Raw genomic sequence first — 27,872 nt, forward strand, 5'->3', positions numbered from 1 at the left:
CTCCATTAATGGCGCCTGAGCCTCTGTTTAATGGCGTGGCTATGTCTCACTCGACTGAGATTCAAGAGAGAAAAAAAGAAAATCTGAAAGCATGGATCTTGATGTAAGATCCGACGGACCTATATAGCATCTACTGCGACTTATAGCAAGACTGATGTATATATAAGGACGATTAATTTTTTATCAAAGAAGGGCTTGCCCCTTCCGATTTTCATTACTGAAAACCACCACAATTCACAAGAAGTTCAGCACAACTCCAGCCTAACACGAAGGATTAAAAGCTACCAGATTGAAATCGCAACATCCCAAGAGGCCAACAAGGCCAAACATCTGCTCTAGAACCCAACATTTCACAACCGACGACACAATCCACATCCTAAACCGATTATTACATCAAAAGAAACCAGGAAACTAGTCTCCACGGCGAGCGGCGATGAGCTCTTTCGTGTCCTTAAGACGCTGCTTGAGAACATCCACGGATTCCTCCACCAGCCTTTGGCGCTCATTGCGGAGCATGTCATGCTCGTCCATAAGTTTCTTGACGATGACGCCGGTCCTCTCCAACAAGGCACTGGTCTTCTCTTGCTAGTCTGCACTTCGGACGATCTTCTCCCTCAGCAGGTCGTGCTCGGCCCGAAGCCTCTCATTGCCCTCCCTTAGTTGCCGGATGACGTCAGTAGCCTGTTCAAACGAGGCTATCATGTCATCCTGCAACCTCGCCGAGCCGGAGATCTGATCCATCTGGCTATGGAATATCGCATGCATGCGCCTGTAACAGTCGTTTCCTACCCGCGAGAAATTTTCCCAGGCTGCCGCGGCGCGGCGGGACATCTTTGCTGGATTCGTGGCGCGGCGGGACATCTATGCTGCTTCCATGACGCGGCCGGACCAGTCTGCTACATCGACGGCGCGGCGAGACCTTTGTGTTGCTTCAGCGACGCGACGGGACCTCTGTGCTTCTACTTCCGTGCGGCTGGACATGTCGGCTGCTCTCGCAGCGAGGCGGGACATCTCTCGTGCTTCCACTTCCATGCTCGCCTCTCCCTGGTGGCAATCTCTCGACCCAGAACTCACGCTGGCCATGGCAGACGCAAGGGAAGGATGTTGAATGACTTGTTTGTTTTTGTGGATGAGGAGTTGAGGAGGAATGTGCAGTCATCTTGGCATACTAGTATTTACAACCGAGTACTAATACGCTCCTAAGTGGGAAACCGTTTAGGTTGTGATCGGTGTGAACGGGTTTGCAATTTAATATACTCCCCTTTTGTAAGGCCCCGCTTTGCAAAGGTGCATGCATGCAACCATTTCATTGGTTGCATTGAAAGCCATTGTTGTTGGTGCCATGGCTGAAAAATTAATATACTTCATGCGTGCTTTTTCATTGGCTGCATGCATGTGAGAGAGTGCATTGGGAGTGAAATGAAAGAATTAATGTGAGCAAATTACTATGTGTCTTGGTCTAAGAGAAATTTTCTTTAGGCCTAATAAACCCGAAAGAAGGGAGTAGCGTGGTACTAATACGCTCCTAAGTGGGAAACCGTTTAAGTTGTGATCGGTGTGAACAGGTTTGCAATTCAATATAGCGTGGTACTAATACGCTCCTAAGTGGGAAACCGTTTAGGTTGTGATCGGTGTGAACAGGTTTGCAATTCAATATAGCGTGGAGTAATTTGCAACTTAAATTTTAGTTTTTCCATTTTATAAGGCTCAATTTGGTTGTTCCCCAACACATGTTCATATTCCAAGGTGCATTAAATCATTGCATGCAAGTATTAAGAGAAAATTGACCAATGCATGTACATTATGCATGCATGCATTGCAATTAATGCATTAATAAACATAACTTTTTGAGAAAAACAAGAGCATTAATTAGGTGCTTTGCAAACTACAAAAAATATTCCACCACTCACCATCTTGGTTGGTGAGATTTTTGAATTAAGCCCTATAAACCGGAAAGGAGGGAGTACTGCTGTGTACGTGCAATAACTGACACCGTTGTATACATATATTACGGTTAATGGGGCGTTTGACAGGAATAGCCGCGTGGCAAGCTCTAGGCTAGTCTTTTTTCAGACGCATTAAACCTATCTCTCGGGACTTCTCGCACGCACCATCGTGCCACCCACAAAAACTTGTACTCCGAGTTTAGTAGTACGTTATACAGTAAGAGAAGAGGTGCACGCACGCACTCATCCTCTCACACACGCATCTGTTTTTTCTCGAAAAGGAGGATGATGACCCCTGGCCTCTGCATCTGGGAGTCACACACGCATCTGTAGCTACGAATTGTAGTGTTCTCAACCATCTAATTGGCTCTATCATGGATGTACCTATATACTAAAACATGCTAGATACATCTATATTTTCACAAATGGAAGGCATGTATTGTGGAACGGAGGGAGTGCTTGTCATCAAAATGGATAAAAAGGGACGTATCTAGAACTAAAATACGTCTACATACATCTCCTTTTATCCATTTTGATGACAAGTAGTACTTCTTACCCAAAGGAACTTTATATCCAACAGACACAAAAATATCCGTTCGACTGTTGGAAATTACTGATCTGATGTCGAAGTAATTGCTACATCACCACCAAAACCCACCATTTCTTAAGCTAAAGTAGACCAAGGTAATCCCTATATTAGCATATTGCTAAGATAAACAGAAGGCACTGTAGAAACATTTAGGACGTGAGCTTGTCAATCTGAATGTGGAGGGACACAAGCTTAGCCCCGGCCAGCAGCTTGGGCGGAACTGTCAAGAAGGTCAGCTCCTGCACGTCGACGTCGCCGGGATCCTTGCTGCTTGTCACCTCCATTTCCACCATGACGGCGTCGGTCGTGCCTTTGGGCTCCCCCGGCGGGCCGTTCGCCCACAGCTTGGCCACGTAGTGCGGCAGTGGGGATGCCCCCGCTCTGATGCAGACGACCGACACGGCGATAGGCACGCCGATGTCGAGCATGCCGCCGACCAAGAAAAACATGCGGCGGTCCTCCTCCACGAACAGCAAGAGCCATGGCTCCGACAGTGGCACTTGCAGCTGGAGCACCTTGCCGTATTGGATCCTGTGCACGGGCATGGGATGCGCGGTGTTGATGTGGTGGTAGAGCGCCGGCGGCGGGCCTTCGTAGCCGCAGACGGGCACGGGGCATTTGCAGGGCGCGAGCGGACACACGCTCTGGTGATCGGCGAGCTTGTGGTAAGTGACGTAGAGCCCACAGCCTTCGTGTGGGCACTCCACCCTCACCGACGAAAGGACGGAGTCCACCGCCGTGTTCCGCACGTTGAAGCCACTGCCGCGCTCACACTTCTGGCACTGCCGCTGGTTCCCGGGGCGCTCGACGCGGCAGTCCGCGCAGGCCAGGTGCCCTCCCTTGCGCTGCAGAAATCAATCGAACAGCACATCAATCAAGAAACCTGCACCTTGCTCAATCAGCCGAACGGACGAGGTGTATTTGAACCTCATACACTAGAGGCGTCAAGGGGCAGAGGCACAAGGGGCAGTGGAGCACGGTGAGGTCCATTGAGACCTTAGAGAGCTCCATTATCGGGTCCTGTTCGGTCTGCATGATCTCGCCCTCCTCGTGCACAGCCACCTCTCGACTTGGGCCGGGGTATTACAAAGCTTTACCGTCACATATTTTATACTACTTCAAGGTGCATTAAATCAACACATGCAAGTACTCCCTCCGGTCCTTTTTACTCCACACATTAGCTTTGTCTGAAATCAAAGTTTGCTAAGTTTGACCAAATTTATATTAAAAAATATTAACATCTATAACATCTAATAAATATAATATGAAAATATATTTCGAGATGGATCTAATAATAAATATGTTGTTATGTGAATGTTAATAATTTTTTGTATAGATTTGGTCAAAGTTGGATGAGATTGACTTCAGGCAAACCTAATATGCAGAGTAAAAAGGACCGGAGGGAGTATCAAAAGGAGAGCCACGGCATGCATGCATGCGTTGTAATTAATGCATCGGTAAACGCAAATTATTGAAATATATCGAGTGCAGTGCTTTGATGTGTCGCGTCAACTCGTACATCAACGAGAAGTTTGATTATCCTCTCCCTTATGGACTTAACTACACCTGCCTTTGGCTGTATGACAGGTTGGCCACACACCTATCGGGCCCACCTGTCATACACGCAAAGGCAGGAGCGTCCCTCCCTCGCCCATGAGCATGGTGGCTGGCAAGACTAGGAGAAGCTTTCGCTACACGCTCTCCCTCCCGCACGCGGTGGACATGCAGCAGTTCAATCGGTGTCAGATGGCCAGAAGCGTACTGTAGTACTCCTCCAGTGCAGTAGTACTCCATCATTGTTCGACTTCCCGAAGAGGCGAAGAGCCAAGCGCAGCCCGGACGCTCGTGTGGCAGTTTCATGTGTAGAGTAGTCTAGGATAGCGTGTACCATGAATGTAAGCTTAAAATCGTTGGGGTCGGCTCCATGCTATGTGGTCGTCTCGAAGTTTTTAAAAAAAAATTAAAATAGTCTTCTGGCCCCACCTGACACCCTGGTGATTGTAGTTTGCACGCTCATCTGGTCAAGACAGAAATATATTTTTTAATTTTTTTTTGAAAAGGGGGGACTCCCCGGCCTCTGCATCAGAACGATGCATATGGCCACATATATTTTAATTTGTGGTGGGTAAATGTTAGAGGTTGCAGCAAATATATTGTACATTGCGGGTCTTTCAACCAAGTTTAGAGGCAAGCATGTGGGGCCAGTGCTATGATGTGTCGCATCAACTCGTACAACGAGGAGAAGCTTGATTTTACTACACGCCTTCTCCCTCACCAATGCGCGCGGTTGCTCGCAAACGAGGACATGCTTTTGCTTAGTAGTACTTCTACAACAAGCTATCCGTCCCGCTCACGGTGGACGGACATGCAGCAGTGGATTCGACACTGTAGAAGCAGTAGTAGTAACATCATTGTTCGTCTTCTCGAAGAGGCGAAGAGCCAAGCGCAAACCGAATGTTGCAGTTGCGAACATTGGAGCACGCATATAGCCAGGCTCTTGCATGAGACAAAATTGCTATGTGAGCCCACTATTGTACTAGTACGTACAACTGCTTGCTAGTATAGCCCCACCACTCCAATCCATCTACTCCCAAGTCTCTGCGCAACACTGCTCACTCCAATCCAAGACCAAGTGACCAGAAGCCACAAGCACCTATGGAGGCGATGGACGCGAGCGGCAGTCGGTTGTGCCAAATCATCCAAGGCGCCGGCCTGTGGCCCCGCACCGTGCAGTGTTTCTAGACGGTGCTGGCGACCGCAGGCATCATTCACGCGGTCATCACCGCCGAGGGAGGAAACCCACAGCTGCCGGAGGGGCCCGATCCTCTGCCCGTGTCATTCTATCCGACACAGCACCGGCTCGGGAGGTCCTCCGACCCTTCTTCCTCCCTGTCGTATTGTCCGCAGATCCGACCTGCTGTCGCCGACATCCCGGCGACCCTCAGGTATAAGTTCTTCGAAAGCGGCCTTGCTCTACTGCCCCAGCTCCCCCACGTGTCTGCATGTGCATCTTTTTCTACTCCCATTAGCTCTTCCAAAGCCACCTAAATTTTTAGTATTATTAGAGGTAAAACTACTTCATGAATTTGAATCTAGGGCTTTGTTCAAACAACGAAGAAAGGGGGGAAAGTTGTAGCATGAATCTAGGACTTGATTCAAAGAGGAAATAATATGGTGAAAGTAGTAGAGACCAGATACCCAACCGGTCTCTTGGTTGAAAAGGGAAATAATGGGAAAATGCAGTACAAACTGGATAAGGAACAGATCTATTATTGGTTGAAAAAAGGATAGAAAGTGGCAGCTGGTGGACAAGTCAACAGAGTATGTCCAGGATTAGATTTGCTGCCATCACATAGTAAAAGGTCTCCAGGATTAGATTTGCTGCCCTCACATAGTAAAAGGTCTCAGGATTACATTTGCTGCCCTCACATAGTAAAAGGTCTCAGGATTAGATTTGCTGCCCTCACATAGTAAAAGGTCTCCAGGATTAGATTTGCTGCCCTCACATAGTAAAAGGTCTCCAGGATTAGATTTGCTGCCCTCACATAGTAAAAGGTCTCCAGGATTAGATTTGCTGCCCTCACATAGTACAAGGTCTCCAGGATTAGGTTTGCTGCCCTCACATAGCATGAACAAACTCGGCATCACCACTTTATGCCTCCTTGTAGGTACATTGTGTTGATGCGTCCACTGTCGCATGTCCTTATACAAACCTTTTGTTGTTGTTAATGTAAGGGCGCATGTAAAATGAAGCGATCACGTTGTTACCTTAGGGACATGTCTAACTAGTGTTATTGTTAATCTAATGCCTCCAGTGATAAGATGCAATTAAACTGTGTTACAAATGGCACTCCTGCTGTTTTCCCCAGTATGAAAAGTAAGTTGCTCCTTTACGCTGCTGAGTGTCCTGGTGTCCCCACGGTCCCATGCCCTTAAACCAACTCTTTAGCTGTTGTTGATTTACTGTGTCTGGTAAACAAGCAATGCCACCATTAAAGTAATCCCATATTTGAGGAATCTCATTGTTGATTGTAATGCTTCTAGTAACATGAAGCATTGCTCACGTTTTAAAATTTCTACTGTCCTTGCGTGATTGTCATGAACATAATTAAGATGCTTCTTTTCATTTTGTATATGTTTCATATATTCTTATTGACCAGCAACTGTTTACTTTCTATCTTTTTGTGCAGATAGGGATATCCATTTCATCTTGTTGCTATTGTGACCTTTTGGTGAACTGCACAAAACACTTTTTTTTGGAATGAGTGTCTTGTGCAGTTCAACTAAAATGTCACGTGGGCAACATCTCTCAATTTTGGTGGAACTGCACAAAATGGTGATTGGAGTTTCCAAAATCTTCGTCAAGTTCTGCTGGTAATCTCGTGCAACATTTTATTAGCCTTTGCAAGATGGAGTCATCACTGTCACCACAATGGCACTTTATTTTAGTGGAACTGCACAAAAGGATAAGAAAATTATAGTTGCACCTTACATGAGCCGGACAGCCAACCTTAATGTTCCTCAATTTTAGTGCAACTACTAAAGAAGAACCTACCAGCTCACAAGAGCAAGTACTTCTTGCTAACTGAATGATGCAATCTTTGCTTCATTTCAGGTGAACTGCAGAAAAAGGTGCATGAATTGAATCATGGAACTCCAGGCAGACCTCATCCAAGTAGAGCTGGAGGTTGAGTTCAAGAAGGCCGCTATTAAAGAGAAATCATGCTCTCCTGTCTCCTTGTTTGTGCTGTGCAAACATGTTGTGCAAACAGGAATACTCAACTACAGATGTTGTGACGGTCAAGAGCATTCGCCAAGTTCTTCAATTGTATGACATGGCTAGCCAAGATGGATTTAAACCCGATATTCACTTTATCAAAAGGCTCTAATGGGTTGGTTCTGAATCTTGCAAGCTGGGAATCAGTGAGATGTGTAGGCATCTTTGTTGTACTTATTATTTGAATCTTATTTGTTGGTTCTGAATCTTGCAAGCTGGGAATCAATGAGATATGTAGGCATGTTTGTTGTACTTATTATTTGGATCTTATTTATTGGTTCTGAATCTTGCAAGCTGGGAATCAATGAGATGTGTAGGCATATTTGTTGTACTTATTATTTGGATCTTATTTGTTGGTTCTGAATCTTGCAAGCTGGGAAACACGGCATGATGATGCAGAGGACAACAACCATAACAAACAGTTCAAACTTGGTAGTATTATCTTTGTGAAAGTGCGACAAATGTGCAGATCGTGTGCGTCCTGAGAATAATAATTCTAATTGTTGTGCATGTTGATCCTGTGGCACTGATAAAACGAGCGAATGCATTGCTTGTTTTAAGTATAAATTTCTATTAAAGCTAATTAAATTTAAGTAAAGTGACCACTAACTCCTGTTATTACAGTACCAATACAGACCCGCTCGTGAACCGACGTATGGCCTTGGGTGCATCTTCTGCCGGGCGTGCAGTGGATGAGGGAGGGGTAGTAACTGTTGTCGCCTGTACACACTCAGCTTACTGTTCAATCCAGTTCCCCAAGAGTTGAAAAACGAACTGCTGCCGCCTACACACTCGTTCACTCGAAGAGACTCCAATGGTGATCCGAGGGGTGAGCCTGCTGGATATGGACTTCAGCAAGGAGTTCCCCTTTGAGTTCGCCGTTCAGTCCTATGGCTGCACCAAGTTGAATGTGATGTACACCAACGATACGGACTTGGTGAAGCTCTACCTCGCCTCAGTCCTATGGCTGCACCAGGTTCTGGAGCATTCGCCCGTTTCATCGGCAACGCCGACTGCACCTTCGCTACGGTGGAGAGAAGGAAGAACGCGACGATGCGGCCATCTGGTGCAACAAGCTTGTCGACATCCAGAAGCAATACAAGATCATCAGCAACGGGCAGGAGAAGGACTCCGTGGTTGACCTCGCTGAGACCATCATCGACCCCTGACACGCCAACATGAAAGAAGACGACCTGAACACGTGGGAGGTACCTCTGAATCTAGCCTACATAACCTACACGGCCAAGGACGCATACGCATGCTATGACATGTACAGGCAGATCTTGGACATGAGGGCGTGTCTGCTTCCCGTAACCGACGAGTACATGGACAGCCGCAGCATCATGATCAAGCGTGCCAGGAAGGTCTAGATGTTGTACTTTATCTGTTTATAAGCACCTTTATCATCTGAGTGTTTCATGCATTAGCCTATGTGTCGTAATTATCTGTTTTGTCCAAAATATTTCTTTTAAGAACGCATTAACCTGATTGCTTTTTTAGTGGCTATTTGCTTATGTATGTAAACTAGTTCACTTGTCCGTAAAAAAAACTAGTTCACTCGGCTGTCGTGCTTTGAATCTCCTTCCTCCCAACATATTCCCCTCCTCAGGTGGACCCATCAGGTCTCTGAATTTTCTCCCACTTTCTTTTTCGATGTAAACTGATTTTTCTCCCAGTACTTTCCCCTAGAACCAACTCAACTGTCCCACGTCTAGCCTAAAAATAATAATACCCCACGTACTATTAACTCATCAAATTAAAATGATACTTTATTTCGTAAGTTTAAAGTTCTTACAAAATAATAATTATTATTATTTATATATAACTTGGCAAGTTAACTCCTAGTGATTGCGTACATAAGCTTGCAAAGATTTTACTGACGTGCAATCATGTGTTTATGTTTTTATAACATTTCTCCGTCTAGCCCAACATGATATTTTCACCCAGCCCAGCAAGTCCGCGGATTTAAACGGGCTACATAGATGCTACATCATTGTTTCACCCAGCCCACCAAATGGACTAAAAAGAAATAGACTGGTTGACATGTGGGCCAGTAGGTCGAAGCCTAAGAAGGTGTTGGATTTACATCCAACGCCGGCATTCTTGTTCAATCTCTCGTCTTCTTGCTCCAGCCGCCCAAAGCAGCGCCAGTCGTGCCGCATGCTCCTGCCTCTCGTGGCCGGCTGTGATGTCGCGGAGGCCTCACCGCCCCCTACTACTCCCACCGCTAGCCCAGGGTATCCCTCTACTCACCCACACCCCCTGTTATTCTGCGGCGACGGCAGCCTCACGCCGCAGCCGAACCAGTGAACCCTCGTACTCCTCTCCGCGTGGGCATCCACTGACGCGTCTTCCCCGGCTCCGCGTCGTCCCCTTCCTAGGCCTCGCCGTCGTCCACCGCCTTGGTGCTCTCGGTGCGGCGTGGTCAATGTGGTCAACGACCGACTTCCATCGGAAGAGTACTGTACGTGGAGAGGCTGACAGCTGGGTCCACGACCACAGCCCAGTTTTTTGTGATTTGCCAAGTAAGTCGCTTTGTCAGGCCTGTTGGGCTCCAAATCTTTCAAGATGAGGAGAGCTTCATTCGGCTGGCCGAGAAAATGGCCTATCAGTAATGAGAAATGGGTTGTACATTTTTAAAACACATCAAACCGGCAATTAGTTTCAAATATCTTTTTTTCATTTCGAGATTTTAAATTACATTAATTTTTATGCATGGAGAATTTGTTGGATTTTATATTGATATACATTTATTTTTAAAATCAGTTTGAATGTGAGTCAAAATTTCGGGATTAAAAACAGTTCGGACCGCACCGAAATATGCAAAATTTCGTATAATTTTTTAACCGTGGCCACAATATGGGCTGTAATGCTAACAAAAAAATATGGGCTCTAAAAAAACCTTAAGAATTAGCAAATGGGCTGTAAATTATTAGAAATAATGGCAGATGGGTTGTATGTTGTTTTCCACAGATTTGAGGCTTTCCTAAAAAAGGTTGACACCCAAGCAGTGACTGTTGGATGTCCATCGAACGGCCGTCGTCCTTCTTCAATCTCTGCTCTTCCTGCTCCAGCCGGTCAAACAAGCACCGGCGGGACTGCCTGCTCCCTCCTTCCCGCGGCCGGCTGTGCTGCCGCGCAGGCCTCACTGCCCCACCGTACTCCCATCACTGGCCTAGCCATCCCTCTACTCACCCACACCTGCTGTTATTCTCCGGCAATGACAGACGAACAAGCAAACCCTCGTACAATCGTACTCCCCTCCGTGTGGGAAACAACTGCTGAGTCTTCCCTGCCTCCGTGTCGTTCCCTTCCTAGGCCTCGCCGTCGTCCACCATCCTGGTGCTCTCGGCGCGGCCTTGTCAACATGGTCAACGACCGACATGCATCTGAAGTGGACTGTACGTGAAGAGGCCGACAGCTGGGTCCACGGCCGCACGCAAGGAAATGCCTCCTTATTATGCACAAAATAATGATTCCTCCACCTGACATCAGGGACCCACCAAAAGGGCCTCTGTATTTTGCAAAAAAAATGTTACCGCCGCTGACAGCTCGGACCCACCAGCTATATCTTTGCACGCAAGGAAGTGCCTCCTTATTACGCACAAAAAAATGAATACTCCCCATGTTAGCTGGGACCCAGTATAGTGGCAGGCTGACTTGTGGGCCTACTAAGTTGACGGGGACGGAGGGCTTTGTCAACTTAGTCAATATGCACGATTCTAGCTCCAGTGACCGTACAATGTCCATCCAACGGCCGTAGTGCTTCTTCAACCTCTGGTCTTCTTGCTCCAGCCGCCCAAACCAGCGCCGTTCGTGCCTCGTGCTCCTGCCTCCCGTGGCCGGCTGCAATGCGGCGGAGGCCTCACCGCCCCCTACTACTCCCACCACTGGCCAGGCCATCCCTCTACTCACCCACACCCCCTGTTATTCTACGGCGACGGCAGCCTCACACCGCAGCGAACCAGTGAACCCTCGTACTCCTCTACGCGTGGGCATCCACTGACGCGTCTTCCCCAGCTCCGCGTTGTCCCCTTCCTAGGCCTCACCGTTGTCCACCGCCCTGGTGCTCTCGGCGCGGCGTGGTCAACGTGGTCAAGGAACAGCTTCCATCGGACGTGGACTGTACGTGGAGAGGCTGACAGCTGGGTCCACGGCCGCACCAAGGAAGTGCCTCAGTATTACGTGCAAAATAATTATTCCTCCACCTGACAGCGGGGACCCACCGGACGGGCCACCGTATTTCACAAAAAAACGCTTTCCCCTGACTGCTGGGACCCACCAGCTACATCTTCGCACGCAAGGAAGTGCGTCCGGGCAAAAAAACAATTCGCCCCCCTGACTGTTGGGACCCACCAGCTACATCTTCGCAGGCAAGGAAGTGCCTGACAGGCGGGACCCACCTGGTCGAAGCATATGTAGCGTTGTCGTTCTGGTCGTGGACGTGTACGTACATATATACTGGTGGATGTAGAGGCGCGCACGTGTCGTAGTAGAGGCGCGTACGTGTCGTAGTAGAGGCGCGTACGTGTCGTAGTAGAGGCGCGTACGTGTCGTAGTAGAGGCGCGCACGTAGCATGTACACGTAAGTACAGCGGCCAGGGTGCAAGAAAGAAAATACGGACACGGGATACTATACGGCCAGGGCTCGTATACATGGCTGGGCCGGAACGGAGAAATAGCGTCGTCGTCGTGTTCATGGGGAGGCAACGGAATGTGTCGTGTTCATGGGGAGGCAACGGAATGCGTCGTGTTCATCGGGAGGCAACGGAACGCATGGGAGCCAACCGGCTGGGTCGGAACGGAATGCATGGTCGTGTTCATCAGGAGGGCTTGGACGGAACAGGCGATGGAAACGAGACCTGGCGTACCGCACAACAGAGGAAATGGACCTCCTACGTTCGGAACGGGGTCCTGTTGATCGGGAGGGGTCTGGCGTACCGCAAAACAGAGGAAACGGACCTCCTACGATCGAAATGGGGGTCCTGTTGATCGGGAGGGGTGTGGCGTACCGCAAAACGGAGGAAACGGACCTCCTACGGTCGAAACGGGGGTCCTGTTGATCGGGAGGGGTGTGGCGTACCGCAAAACGGACGAAACGGACTTTTGTTGGAGCGCTACGGTCGAAACGGGGGTCCTGTTCATCGGGAGGGGTGTGGCGTACCGCAAAACGGGACTCCACGGGATACTGTTCATCTCCACCGTCGACCTCCTCCAGCCTCCACGGGCTACCGTCGACCTCCTCCAGCCTCCACGGGCTCCTGTTCATCCAGCCTCCACCGCGCGCTACTCCACCAGCTACTGTTCAACCACCCCTCCACCATCTACTGTTCATCCAGCCCTCCACACCACGGGGTCCTGTTCAACCACCCCTCCACGGGCACCCCTCCACCATCTACTGTTCATCCAGCCCTCCACCACACCACGGGGTCCTGTTCATCTAGAGGCAACGCCACCGCTCACTGTTCATCCAAACCCCCCGGCAACGCTCACTGTTCATCCCAGAGGCAGCATCGATCGGCTTCAGTTAGCAGCAGTAGCGAAGGAATCGCTCGATCGGGTTCAGTTAACAGCCATCGATCGATCACTCAGGTTCAGTAACGCGTAGCCTGTAGTGTAATCGCTCGGGTTCAGTTAGAGCCCAACGCCTCGCTCGGGTTTAGTTAGAGCCAACGCCTCGCACACACGCGGGTACGTGTACGAGAGAAACGCGCATCGCTCGGCCCCCGACCTCCCACCGTAACCGGGAACTCCCTAAATTTTCCTCCCCCTCGCTTCTACCACGGTTTTTTCCGTCATGGACGGACCAAAGAATGTCATGCAACTGCGTCTCCGGCCCGCCCAGGATGAAAAGCCCATTTTCTGTCATGATTTTTTGTCATAGAAGTAGGATCCCACCACATCTATGATGATACTGGGTTTTGTCACAATTATCGTCATAGAAGTGTCATATGTATGACAGAAAAAAAATTCGTTCGGCCCAGAATGTCATGGATGTGTCTTTTTTTGTAGTGTACTCCTGCTTTAGGTTGTATTTCTTGGGTTTCGATTACCAGGGAGTGAATATGCTTGGCCTAGTTCTCAATGAGTTGTCTCTTGTGTTAACCCGCCGCCGGGTCACCCCTTTATATACAGGTTGATGCCCGGCGACTTACAAAGTACCTGTTGGATTACACAAAACGTAACTGGCTCGGTTTCTACTAAGCTTGCCTTATAGTACAATTTAAACATATGGCGGCTCATCCCTTTGGGCCTTAAGTCGCCTCTGGGTCTTGGGTCATTAATAAGCCTGCTTCATGAACCGCCATCTTCATATCTTCTTGGGCCTCGTCGGGCTTCTTCATCTTTAAGCTGCCAGCGGCGTGACCCGGCCCCTCCTGGGCGGGTTATATCCAATAGTTATATCCCCAACAGGTCCGTAGGCAGTAGCTAGATGGTGTCTCTCTCTTTTTGATCTTCAATACAATGTTTTCCTTGATGTTCTTGGAGGTCTATTTGATGTAATGACTCTCGGTGGTGTGTTTGTTGGGATCTGATGAATTGTGAGTTTATGATCAGTTCTATCCGTGAATATTGTTTGAGTTGTTGTTGAACTCTCTTATGCATGATTGTTATAGCCTCATATTTCTTCTCCGAAAGTTTGGTTTGGATTGGCCAACTAGATTGATTTTTCTTGCCATGGGAAGAGGTGCTTTGTGATGGGTCGATCTTGCGGTGCTCAATCTCAGTGACAGAAAGCGACATGACACGCATGTATCATTGCTATTAAGGATAAAAATATGGGGTCTATTCCTACATGAATAGATCTTGTCTACATCATGACATCGTTCTTATTGCATTACTCCGTTTTTCCATGAACTTAATACACTAGATCCATGCTGGATAGCAGTCGATGTGTGGAGTAATAGTAGTAGATGCAGGCAGGAGTCGGTCTACTAATTTTGGACGTGATGCCTATATACATGATCATTGCCTTAGATATCGTCATAATTATTTGCTCTTCTATCAATTGCCCAACAGTAATTTGTTTACCCACCGTATGCTATTTTCTCGAGAGAAGCCTCTAGTGAAATGTATGGCCCCCAGGTCTATTTCCTATCATGTTATTTTCAGATCTATTAATCCAAAAATACCTTATTACACTTTTTCTTTACTTATTTTATTTTGTGTTTTTTCTAGATCTATTTATCCAATCTCATACAATTTAATCTATCTCAATACCGAGGGGGGATTGACAACACCTCTTACGCGTTGGATTGCAAGTTTTTGTGGTTTGTGTGTAGGTGATGTTTTCATAGTGTTGCTTGGTTCTCCTACTAGATTGATAACCTTGGTTTCATAACTAAGGGAAATACTTACCGTTGTTGTGCTGCATCATCCTCTCTTCTTCGTGGAAATACCAATGCAGATACAAGCAATCAGGAAGAATTTATAGTGCCGTTGCCGGGGAGACATCATCAACAACTATCAGCTTCCTACGCACAAACTCTCATCTCCTTGCAATTACTTTATTTGCCATCCACCTCTCGTTTTCATCTCCCCCACTTCTAAAACATTTTTGCAAAAATACAAAAATATTTTTTGTTTGCCTTTTTCTCGTTCGATCTCTTTTTTGCTTGAGTTCTTATTTGTGTAGTTATGATGTCTCAAGAAAATACCAAGTTGTGTGACTTTTCCAATACTTAAAATAATGATTTTATTAGTTCTCTGATTGCTCCTCCTGCCGCTAGTGCGGAGTTTTTGATATTAATGCCGCTTTGTTGAATCTTGATATGAAAGAGCAATTTCCTGGTACTCCTAATGAGGATGTCGCGTCCCATCTAAACACTTCCTTATAATTGTGTGATATGCAAAATAAAAAAGATGTGGACAATGATATTGTGAAATTAAAATTATTTCCTTTTTATTTGTGAGATCGTGCAAAAATTTGGTATTCATCTTTGCCTCGTAATAGTATTGATTCATGGATAAGTGCAAGGATGCTTTTATTACTAAGTATTTTCCGCCCGCAAAAATTATTTCCCTTCGAAATCAAATCATGAATTTTAAACAACGTGAGCATGAACATGTTGTGCAATCTTGGGAAAGAATGAAATTAATGCTAATGGATGAATCCTCACGGTTGCTTTGCAACTTCTTTTCCCCTATACCCAATTACTGCGACCAAATGACGGATCCCAAGAGCCAGATGCCACCACCGATGACTACTACTACCTCGAGGATGCCTACTACTATGTGGAGGCTGCCGCCAACCAGGAGTAGTTTAGGAGGCTCCTACGAAGGAGGCCTTGCCTTTTCGATCCATGTTGATGTTTGTGTTAGCCTTCTTAAGGTAGACTTGTTTACTTACATCTGTACACAGATAATGTTGCTTCCACTGACTCTTGTGAACTTGAGCTTATATATTCAAGCCCTCGAGGCCCTGGCTTGTAATATAAAGCATGTATTGTTTCATTCGTGTCTAGAGTTGTGCTATGATATCTTCCTGTGAGTCTCTGACCTTGATCGTGCGCATTTGCGTGTATGATTAGTGCATGATTTGAAGGAAATATGCCCTAGAGGCAATAGTAAAGTTGTTATTTATATTTCCTTATATCATGATAAATGTTTATTATTTATGCTAGAATTGTATTAACCGGAAACTTAGTACATGAGTGAATACATAGACAAACAGAGTGTCACCAGTATGCCTCTACTTGACTAGCTCGTTGATCAAAGATGGTTAAGTTTCCCAGCCATAGACAAAGAGTTGTCATTTGATAAATGGGATCACATCATTAGAGAATGATGTGATTGACTTGACCCATCCGTTAGCTTAGCACGATGATCATTTAGTTTACTGCTATTGCTTTCTCCATAACTTATACATGTTCCTATGACTATGAGATCATGCAACTCCCGAATACCAGAGGAACACTTAGTGTGCTATCAAACGTCACAACGTAAGTGGGTGACTATAAAGATGCTCTACAGGTGTCTCTGATGGTGTTTGTTGATTTGGCATAGATCGAGATTAGGATTTGTCACTCCGAGTATCGAAGAGGTATCTCTGGGCCCTCTCGGTAATGTACATCACTATAAGCCTTGCAAGAAATGTAACTAATGAGTTAGTTATGCGATGTAGCATTACGGAATGAGTAAAGAGACTTGCCGGAAACGAGATTGAACTAGGTATGATGATACCAATGATCGAATCTTGGGCAAATAACATACAGATGACAAAGGGAACAACGTATGTTGTTATGCGGTTCGACCAATAAAGATCTTCATAGAATATGTAGGAACCAATATGAGCATCAAGGTTCCGCTATTGGTTATTGACCGGAGATGAGTCTCGGTCATGTCTACATAGTTCTCGAACCCGTAGGATCCGCACGCTTAACGTTCGGTGACAATCGGTATTATGAGTTTATGTGTTTTGATGTACCGAAGGTAGTACGGAGTCCCAGACATGATCACGGACATGACGAGGAGTCTCGAAATGGTCGAGACATAAAGATTGATATATTTGATGACTATGTTTGGACATCGGAATGGTTCCGGGAGAGTTCAGGCATTTACCGGAGTACTAGGAGGTTACCGGAACCACCCGGGGAGTGTATGGGCCTTATTGGGCCTTAGTGGGAGAGAGGAGGAGGCGGCCTAGGATGGGGGCGCCCCCCCCCCCAAGCCCATGGGAAGGGGGGCCGGCCCCCGTTTCCTTCCTCCCTCTCCCCTCCTTCCTTCCTCTCCTACTCCTACTTGGAAGGGGGTAATCCTACTCCCGGTGGGAGTAGGACTCCCCTAGGGCGCGCCATAGAGGGCCGGCCCTCCCCCCTCCTCCACTCCTTTATATACGGGGGTGTGGGCACCCCATAGACACACAAGTTGATCATTGTCTTAGCCGTGTGCGGTGCCCCCTCCACCATAATCTACCTCGGTCATATCGTAGAGGTGCTTAGGCGAAGCCATGTTCCGATAGCTTCATCATCACCATCATCACGCCATCGTGCTGACGAAACTCTCCCTCGACACTCAGCTGGATATAGAGTTCGCGGGACGTCACCGAGCTGAACGTGTGCAGATCGCGGAGGGATCGTATCTTCGGTGCTAGGATCGGTCGAATCGTGAAGACGTTCGACTACATCAATCGTGTTGTCATAATGCTTCCGCTTACGGTCTACGAAGGTACGTGGACAACACTCTTCCCCTCTTGTTGCTATGCATCACCTAGATAGATCTTGCGTGTACGTAGGAATTTTTTTGAAATTACTGCATTCCCCAACAGTGGCATCCGAGCCAGGTCTATGCGTAGATGTTATATGCACGAGTAGAACACAAAGGAGTTGTGGGTGTGGGTATATACATATTGTTTGCCGTCACTAGTTGATTCTTGATTCAGCGGTATTGTTGGATGAAGCGACTCAGACCGACATTACGCGTACGCTTACGCGAGACTGGTTCTACCGACGTGCTTCGCACACAGGTGGCTAGTGGGTGTCAGTTTCTCCAACTTTAGTTGAATCGGATTCAATGAACAGGGTTCTTTCTAAAGATCAAAAAGCAATCAATATACCGCGTTGTGGTTTTTGATGCGTAGGTAAGAACGGTTCTTGCTCAGCCCGTAGCAGCCACGTAAAACTTGCAACAACAAAGTAGAGGACGTCTAACTTTTTTTGCAGGGCATTTTGTGATGTGATATGGTCAAGACATGATGCTAAATTTTATTGTATGAAATGATCATGTTTTGTAACAGAGTTATCGGCAACTGGCAGGAGCCATATGGTTGTCGCTTTATTGTATGAAATGCAATCGCCATGTAATTTATTTACTTTATCACTAAGCGGTAGCGATAGTCATAGAAGCAATAGTTGGCGAGACGACAACGATACTTCGATGGAGATCAAGGTGTCAAGCCGGCGATGATGGTAATCATGACGGTGCTTTGGAGATGGAGATCAAAGGCACAAGATGATGATGGCCATATCATATCACTTATATTGATTGCATGTGATGTTTATCCTTTATGCATCTTATTTTGCTTAGTTCGGCAGTAGCATTATAAGATGATCTCTCACTAAATTTCAAGGTACAAGTATTCTCCCTGAGTATGCACCGTTGCTATAGTTCGTCGTGCCGAGACACCACGTGATGATCGGGTGTGATAAGTTCTACGTTCACATAAAACGGGTGCAAGCCAGTTTTGCACACGCGGAATACACGGGTTAAACTTGACGAGCCTAGCATATGCAGATATGGCCTCGGAACACTGAGACCGAAAGGTCGAGCGTGAATCATATAGTAGATATGATCAACATAGTGATGTTCACCATTGAAAACTACTCCATCTCACGTGATGATCGGACATGGTTTAGTTGATATGGATCACGTGATCACTTAGATGATTAGAGGGATGTCTATCTAAGTGGGAGTTCTTAAGTAATTTGATTAATTGAACTTTAATTTATCATGGACTTAGTACCCGATAGTATTTTGCATGTCTATGTTGTTGTAGATAGATGGCCCGTGTTGTTGTTCCGTTGAATTTTAATGCGCTCCTAGAGAAAGCTAAGTTGAAAGATGATGGTAGCAATTACACGGACTGGGTCCATAACTTGAGGATTATCCTCATTGCTGCATAGAAGAATTACGTCCTGGAAGCACCGCTGGGTGAAAAACCCGTTGCAGGAGCAACGCCAGATGTTGTGAACACCTGGCAGAGCAAAGTTGATGACTACTCGATAGTTCAGTGTGCCATGCTTTACGGCTTAGAACCGGGACTTCAACGATGTTTTGAACGTCATGGAGCATATGAGATGTTCCAGGAGTTGAAGTTAATATTTCAAGCAAATGTCCGGATTGAGAGATATGAAGTCTCCAATAAGTTCTATAGATGCAAAATGGAGGATAATAGTTATGTTAGTGAACATATACTTAGAATGTCTGGGTACCACAACCACTTGACTCAACTGGGAGTAAATCTTCCTGATGATAGTGTCATTGACAGAGTTCTTCAAATCACTGCCGCCAAGCTACAAGAGCTTCGTGATGAACTATAATATGCAAGGGATGGATAAGACGATTCCCGAGCTCTTTGCAATGCTAAAGGCTGCGGAGGTAGAAATCAAGAAGGGGCATCAAGTGTTGATGGTCAACAAGACCACCAGTTTCAAGAAAAAGGGTAAAGGGAAGAAGGGGAACTTCAAGAAGAACAGCAAGCAAGTTGCTGCTCAAGTGAAGAAGCCAAGTCTGGACCTAAGCTTGAGACTGAGTGCTTCTACTACAAGGGACTAGTCACTGGAAGCGGAACTACCCCAGGTATTTGGCGGAGAAGAAGGATGGCAAAGTGAAAGGTATATTTGATATACATGTTATTGATGTGTACCTTACTAATGCTCGCAGTAGCGCCTGGGTATTTGATACTGGTTCTGTTGCTAATATTTGCAACTCGAAACAAGGGCTACGGATTAAGCGAAGATTGGCTAAGGACAAGGTGACGATGTGTGTGGGAAATGGTTCCAAAGTCGATGTGATCACTGTCGGCACGCTACCTCTACATCTACCTTCGGGATTAGTTTTAGACCTAAATAATTGTTATTTGGTGCCAGCGTTGAGCATGAACATTATATCTGGATCTTGTTTGATGCGAGATGGTTATTCATTTAAATCAGAGAATAATGGTTGTTCTATTTATATGAATAATATCTTTTATGGTCTTGCACCCTTGACGAGTGGTCTGTTTTTACTAAATCTTGGTAGTAGTGATACACATGTTCATAGTAAGGCAAAAGATATAAGTTTAATAATGATAGTGCAACTTATTTGTGGCACTGCCGTTTAGGTCATATTGGTGTAAAGCGCATGAAGAAACTCCATGCTGATGGGTTTTTGGAATCACTTGATTATGAATCACTTGATGCTTGCGAACCATGCCTCATGGGCAAGATGACAAAAACTCCGTTCTCCGAAACAATGGAGCGAGCAACAGATTTGTTGGAAATTATGCATACTGATGTATGCGGTCCGATGAGTGTTGATGCTCGCGGCGGGTATCGTTATTTTCTTACCTTCACTGATAATTTGAGCAGATATGGGTATATCTACTTAATGAAACATAAGTCTGAAACATTTGAAAAGTTCAATGAATTTCAGAGTGAAGTGGAAAATCATCGTAACAAGAAAATTAAGTTTCTATGATCTGATCGTGGAGGTGAATATTTGAGTTATGAGTTTGGTCTTCATTTGAAACAATGCGGAATAGTTTCGCAACTCACGCCACCTGGAACACCATAGTGTAATGGTGTGTCCGGACGTCGTAACCACACTTTATTAGATATGATGCAATCTATGATGTTTCTCACTGATTTACCACTATCATTTTGGGGTTATGCTTTAGAGACAGTTGCATTCACGTTAAATAGGGCACCATCAAAATCCGTTGAGACGACACCTTATAAACTGTGGTTTGGCAAGAAACCCAAGTTGTCATTTCTTAAAGTTTGGGGCTGTAATGCTTATGTGAAAAAGCTTCAACCTAATAAGCTTGAACCCAAATCGGAGAAATGTGTCTTCATAGGATACCCAAAGGAAACTGTTGGGTACACCTTCTATCACAGATCTGAAGGCAAGATATTCGTTGCTAAGAATGGATCCTTTCTAGAGAAGGAGTTTCTCTCGAAAGAAGTGAGTGGGAGGAAAGTAGAACTTGACAAGGTAATTGTGCCTACTCCCTTATTGGAAAGTAGTTCATCACTGAAATCAGTTCAAGTGATTCCTACACCAGTAAGTGAGGAAGCTAATGATGATGATCATGAAACTTCTGATCAAGTTACTACCTAACCTCGTAGGTCAACCAAAGCAAGATCTGCACCAGAGTGACATGGTAATCCTATTCTAGAGGTCATGTTACTTGACCATGATGAACCTACGAACTATGAGGAAGCGATGATGAGCCCAGATTCCGCAAAATGGCTTGAGGCCATGAAATCTGAGATGGGATCCATGTATGAGAACAAAGTGTGTAGTTTGGTTGACCTCCCTCATGATCGGTAGGCCATAGAGAATAAATGGATCTTCAAGAAGAAGACTGACACTGACGGTAATGTTATTGTCTACAAAGCTTGACTTGTTGCGAAAGGTTTTTGACAAGTTCAAGGAGTTGACTACGATGAGACCTTCTCACCCGTAGTGATGCTTAAGTCTGTCTGAATCATGTTAGCAATTGCCGTATTTTATGATTATGAAATTTGGCAAATGGATGTCAAAACTGCATTCCTTAATGGATATCTTAAAGAAGAGTTGTATATGATGCAACCAGAAGGTTTTGTAGATCCAAAAGGTGCTAACAAAGTGTGCAAGCTCCACCAATCCATTTATGGACTGGTGCAAGCCTCTCGGAGTTGGAATATACGCTTTGATAGTGTGATCAAAGCATATGGTTTTATACAGACTTTTGGAGAAGACTGTATTTACAAGAAAGTGAGTGGGAGCTCTGTAGCATTTCTGCTATTATATGTGGATGACATATTATTGATCAGAAATGATATTGAATTTTTGAATAGCATAAAAGGATACTTGAATAAGAATTTTTCTATGAAAGACCTCGGTGAAGCTGCTTATATATTAGGCATCAAGATCTATAGAGATAGATCAAGACGCTTAATTGGACTTTCACAAAGCACATACCTTGATAAAGTTTTGAAGAAGTTCAAAATGGATCAAGCAAAGGAAGGGTTCTTGCCTGTGTTACAAGGTGTGAAGTTGAGTCAGACTCAATGCCCGACCACTGCAGAAGATAGAGAGAAAATGAAAGTCATTCCCTATGCTTCATCAATAGGTTCTATCATGTATGAAATGTTGTGTACCAGACCTGATGTGTGCCTTGCTATTAGTTTAGCAGGGAGGTACCAAAGTAATCCAGGAGTGGATCACTGGACAGCGGTCAAGAACATCCTGAAATACCTGAAAAGGACTAAGGATATGTTTCTCGTTTATGAAAGTGACAAAGAGCTTGTCGTAAATAGTTACGTCGATGCAAGCTTTGACACTAATCCGGATGACTCTAACTCACAAAACGGATACGTATTTTTATTAAATGGTGGAGCTGTCAGTTGGTGCAGTTCCAAGCAGAGCGTCGTGGCGGGATCTACATGTGAAGCGGAGTACATAGCTGCTTCAGAAGCAGCAAATGCAGGAGTCTGGATGAAGGAGTTCATATCTGATCTAGGTGTCATACCTAGTGCATCGGGTCCAATGAAAATCTTTTGTGACAATACTGGTGCAATTGCCTTGGCAAAGGAATCCAGATTTTACAAGAGAACCAAGCACATCAAGAGATGCTTCAATTCCATCCTTGGGCAAGTCTAGGAGGGAGACATAGAGATTTGCAAGATACATACTGATCTGAATGTTGCAGACCCGTTGACTAAGCCTCTCTCACGAGCAAAACATGATCAGCACCAAGACTCCATGGATGTTAGAATCATTACAATGTAATCTAGATTATTGACTCTAGTGCAAGTGGGAGACTGAAGGAAATATGCCCTAGAGGCAATAATAAAGTTGTTATTTATATTTCCTTATATCGTGATAAATGTTTATTATTCATGCTAGAATTGTATTAACCGGAAACTTAGTACATGTGTGAATACATAGACAAACAGAGTGTCACTAGTATGCCTCTACTTGACTAGCTCGTTGATCAAAGATGGTTAAGTTTCCTAGCCATAGACAAAGAGTTTTCATTTGATAAACGGGATCACATCATTAGAGAATGATGTGATTGACTTGACCCATCCGTTAGCTTAGCATGATGATCGTTTAGTTTACTGCTATTGCTTTCTCCATAACTTATACATGTTCCTATGACTATGAGATCATGCAACTCCCGAATACCGGAGGAACACTTAGTGTGCTATCAAACTTCACAACGTAACTGTGTGACTAAAAAGATGCTCTACAGGTGTCTCCGATGGTGTTTGTTGAGTTGGCATAGATCGAGATTAGGATTTTCCACTCCGAGTATCGGAGAGGTATCTCTAGGCCCTCTCGGTAATGTACATCACTATAAGCCTTGCAAGAAATGTAACTAATGATTTAGTTACGGGATGTAGCATTACGGAACGAGTAAAGAGACTTGCCGGAAACGAGATTGAACTAGGTATGATGATACCGATGATCGAATCTCGGGCAAGTAACATACCGATGACAAAGGGAACAACGTATTTTGTTATGCGGTTTGACCGATAAAGATCTTCGTAGAATATGTAGGAACCAATATGAGCATCTAGGTTCCACTATTGGTTATTGACCGGAGATTATTCTCGGTCATGTCTACATAGTTCTCGAACCCATAGGGTCCGCACGCTTAACGTTTGGTGACAATCGATATTATAAGTTTATGTGTTTTGATGTACCGAAGGTAGTCCAGAGTCCCGGATATGATCACGGACATGACGAGGAGTCTCAAAATGGTCGAGACATAAAGATCGATATATTGGATGGCTATGTTTGGACATCAGAATGGTTCCAGGTGAGTTTGGGCATTTACCAGAGTACCGGGAGGTTACCGGAACCCCCCGGGGAGTGTATGGGCCTTATTGGGCCTTAGTGGGAGAGAGGAGGAGGCGGCCTAGGATGCCCCCCATGCCTAATCTGAATTGGGAAGGGGGGTCGGGCCCCCTTTCCTTCCTCCCTCTCTCCTCCTTCCTTCCTCTCCTACTCCTACTTGGAAGGGGGAATCACCGGGAGTAGGACTCCCCTAGTGCGCGCCATAGAGGGCCGGCCCTCCCCCTCCTCCACTCCTTTATATACGGGGGAGGGGGAACCCCATAGACACATAAGTTGATCATTGTCTTAGCCGTGTGCGGTGCCCCCCTCCACCATAATCTACCTCGGTCATATCGTACCGGTGCTTAGGCGAAGCCCTGTTCTGGTAGCTTCATCATCACCGTCATCATGTCGTCGTGCTGACGAAACTATCCCTCGACACTCAGTTGGATCTAGAGTTCGCGGGATGTCACCGAGCTGAACGTGAGCAGATCGCGGAGGTGCCGTATCTTCGGTGCTTGGATCGGTCGGATCGTGAAGACGTTCGACTACATCAACCGCGTTGTCATAACGCTTCCGCTTACGGTCTACGAGGGTACGTGGACAACACTCTTCCCCTCTCGTTGCTATGCATCACCTAGATAGATCTTGCGTGTACGTAGGAATTGTTTTGAAATTATTGCATTCCCCAACATGATTAAGTCGGGGGCGTCATAGATGGCCGGAGCTGTCGCCAGTCACATTGGATGTTGCGCCCTCCTCACTGGCATCCGGATCTGAAGGCGGCCTTCCTCGCCCATGCAACACTTCATCCCGCCGGATCTAGTCGTCGGTGGCCTTTGGTCGCCAGATCCGTTGCTAGGTGTCTGCCTGGAGTTGTGGTATGAATCGGGGGGAAATACTTGGCTGGTGTTCTGTAGCCATGATGGCAGCAGCACCAGCCGGTGTGACTCCCCTCCTTGGAGGGGCCGTCGAGGTTCGTGCCCTCTCCCTTCCGCTCCATTCCCAGGAGAAATCCCTTCTCTTGCTAAGACTGGACGGCAATGGCACGTCGTGTGTCACCTCCTTCTTGAAGTTGTCGGCTTGGGCAAGGTGGGAGAGTGCAGGGGGGTTGAGCACTCAAGGATTGTTGCGTCATCGGCTGGGGATTTGGATCATGGTTCTTTGTCTCTGAATTAGTGTAGCTCCACTTGTTGGGGAACGCTGTATTTCAAAAAAATTCCTACGATCACGCAAGATCTATCTAGGGATGCATAGCAATGAGAGGGGAGAGTATGTCTATGTACCCTCGTAGACCAAAAGCGGAAGCGTTAAGAAACGCGGTTGATGTAGTCGAACGTCTTCGCGATCCAACCGATCAAGTACCGAACGCACGGCACCTCTGTGATCTGCACACGTTCAGCTCGGTGACGTCCCTCGTACTCTTGATCCAGTTGAGGCTGGGGGAGAGTTTCATTAGCATGACGGCGTGTTGATGGTGATGATGAAGTTACTGGTGCAGGGCTTCGCCTAAGCACTACGACGATATGACCAAGGTGTGTATCTGTGGAGGGGGGCGCCGCACACGGCTAAAACAATTGTCAACTTGTGTGTCCATGGGGTGCCCCCTCCCTCGTATATAAAGGACGGGAGGAGGGGGACGGCCGGCCCTCATGGTGCGCCCCAAGGGGGGATACCTACTCCTACTAGGAGTAGATTTCCCCCCTTTCCTAGTCCTAATAAGAGGGGGAAGGAAAGGGGAGAGGAGAAGAAGGAAAGGGGGCCGGGCCCCCTCCCAATTCGGATTGGGCTTGGCGGGCGCACCCCACCTCTTGGCCGCCTCCTCTCTCTTCCACTAAAGCCCATGTAGGCCCATTAAGCCCCCCGGGGGTTCCAGTAACCCCTCGGTACTCCGGTATATGCCCGAACTTATCCGAAACCATTCCGGTGTCCAAACATAACCTTCCAATATATTTATCTTCATGTCTCCACCATTTCGAGACTCCTTGTCATGTCCTTGATCACATCTGGGACTGCGAACTACCTTCGGTACATCAAAACACACAAACTCACAATACTGATCGTCATCGAATGTTAAGCGTGTGGACCCTACGGGTTCGAGAACTATGTAGACATGACCGAGACTCATCTCGGGTCAATAACCAATAGCGAAACCTGGATGCTCATATTGGTTCCTACATATTCTATGAAGATCTTTATCGGTCAAACCGCATAACAACATACGTTGTTCCCTTTGTCATCGGTATGTTACTTGCCCGAGATTCAACCGTCGGTATCATCATACCTAGTTCAATCTCATTACCGTCAAGTCTCTTTACTCGTTCGGTAATGCAACATCCCGTAACTAACTCATTAGTCACATGGCTTGCAAGGCTTATAGTGATGTGCATTACCGAGAGGGCCCAGAGATACCTCTTCGACAATCAGAGTGACAAATCCTAATCTCGATCTATGCCAACTCAACAAACACCATCGGAGACACCTGTAGAGCATCGTTATAATCACCCAGTTACGTTGTGACGTTTGATAGCATACTAAGTGTTCCTCCGGTATTCGGGTGTTGCATAATCTCATAGTCATAGGAACATGTATAAGTTATGGAGAAAACAATAGCAATAAACTAAACGATCATAATGCTAAGCTAACCGATGGGTCAAGTCAATCACATCATTTTCTAATGATGTGATCCCGTTTATCAAATGACAACTCATGTCTACGGTTAGGAAACTTAACCATCTTTGATTAACGAGCTAGTCAAGTAGAGGCATACTAGTGACACTCTGTTTGTTTATGTATTCACACATGTACTAAGTTTCCGGTTAATACAATTCTAGCATGAATAATAAACATTTATCATGATATAAGAAAATATAAATAACAACTTTATTATTGCCTTTAGGGCATATTTCCTTCACCACTTTCCTTAGGATATCTTCGTTGGTCGATATGTGCTTGCTTGGTGGGCGTCTTTGCCTTTGGAGAGGATGGGAGAGGGATCCTCTCTTCTGTTGGCAGAAGCAAGATGTGGTAGCAAACACATGGAGCTGATTCCTACAGGTCTAATCTGATACCAATTATGAATGCTCCATATTTTCTCTCTGTTTGTTTGTTCCGTGAAAGCTCCCTTGTGCAGTTTTTCCTCTTTGTTCTTTTTACAGCGAGTCACGGTGTGGACTTTCGTCTGGTATCATTCATGCATCGGCGTGTCGAGCTGAGTATCTGCCTTGATGCCTGGAACCATGTTCATTCGTCGCGCTAGGGAGAGCAATTCCATCTACTGGCAGTCAGGTGCCTTTCGAGCCAAGGCGAAGAGCGGGGGTCCCCTCCGAATTTGGAGAGGAGCGACATGATTATGATGTTGACCTTCTAGGGTAGATAAGGGCAAGGTCCATCGATGTTGGGCATTGGCTCCGACTATAGTTCTTCTCTGATTGCTCTACTATGTTAAGTTCACTCGGAGGACTCCGTCAACTACAAGGTAGTGCTTATTCTGATTACTTCTATAGCGTATGTAGTCTTGGGTGCTTGTAACTTGTAAGTTGCTTCGGCAACTCCGTTTATCTATTGTTTCTTTTTGTTCCAAATCGGTTGTGCCGGCGGCCTTGTGCAATCCTTGTGTAATCCATTGTCAATTCAGAACCGGGCTCTTCTTGAGCCTTCCTTCTAAAAAATAATCGGGCAGACTTCTCATGGCGACTACTGCCACATCATTGGACGATGGACTAGCCATACGGTGGTCCACGGAAGGCAATACTTTTTCAACACACACGGATGCCGGTTAATTTCCCTCCCTGTAGGCACATTTTGGAAGCATGTGGTTTCATGCAAAAATAGCACCATCACTTTGTGCCATCACATTTTGATCTTCCGTGCTGATGAAACAATAGGAGCTATGTCACATAACTACATAAGTAACACACGCACAATCACTGCAGGTAGCAGATTACAACGCTAATGGCAAACCTAAAATTTTCTCAAAGACCTAAGACCTGAATTTTTATTTTTATTTTCTTTTGCCAAGAAAACGGCTCAA

General features: G+C 46.0%; 1 protein-coding gene across 1 annotated transcript in view; it reads right to left on the reverse strand.

Moving 5' to 3' along the window:
- Positions 1–2,684: 2,684 nt before the first annotated feature.
- Positions 2,685–27,872, reverse strand: part of LOC125516068 (putative E3 ubiquitin-protein ligase SINA-like 6) — a 39,000-nt gene continuing 13,812 nt past the window's right edge. The window contains exons 2-3 of the mRNA XM_087530567.1: positions 3,463–3,604; positions 2,685–3,380 (exon numbers count right to left, since the gene is read on the reverse strand). Coding sequence (XP_087386693.1) covers positions 2,685–3,380; positions 3,463–3,604 — 838 coding nt within the window. The remainder of the gene's footprint in view (positions 3,381–3,462; positions 3,605–27,872) is intronic.

The sequence above is a fragment of the Triticum urartu genome, chromosome 6A (genome assembly GCF_056163025.1).
Source record: "Triticum urartu cultivar PI428250 chromosome 6A, HENAU_Tu73, whole genome shotgun sequence".
Classification (NCBI taxonomy): domain Eukaryota; kingdom Viridiplantae; phylum Streptophyta; class Magnoliopsida; order Poales; family Poaceae; genus Triticum; species Triticum urartu.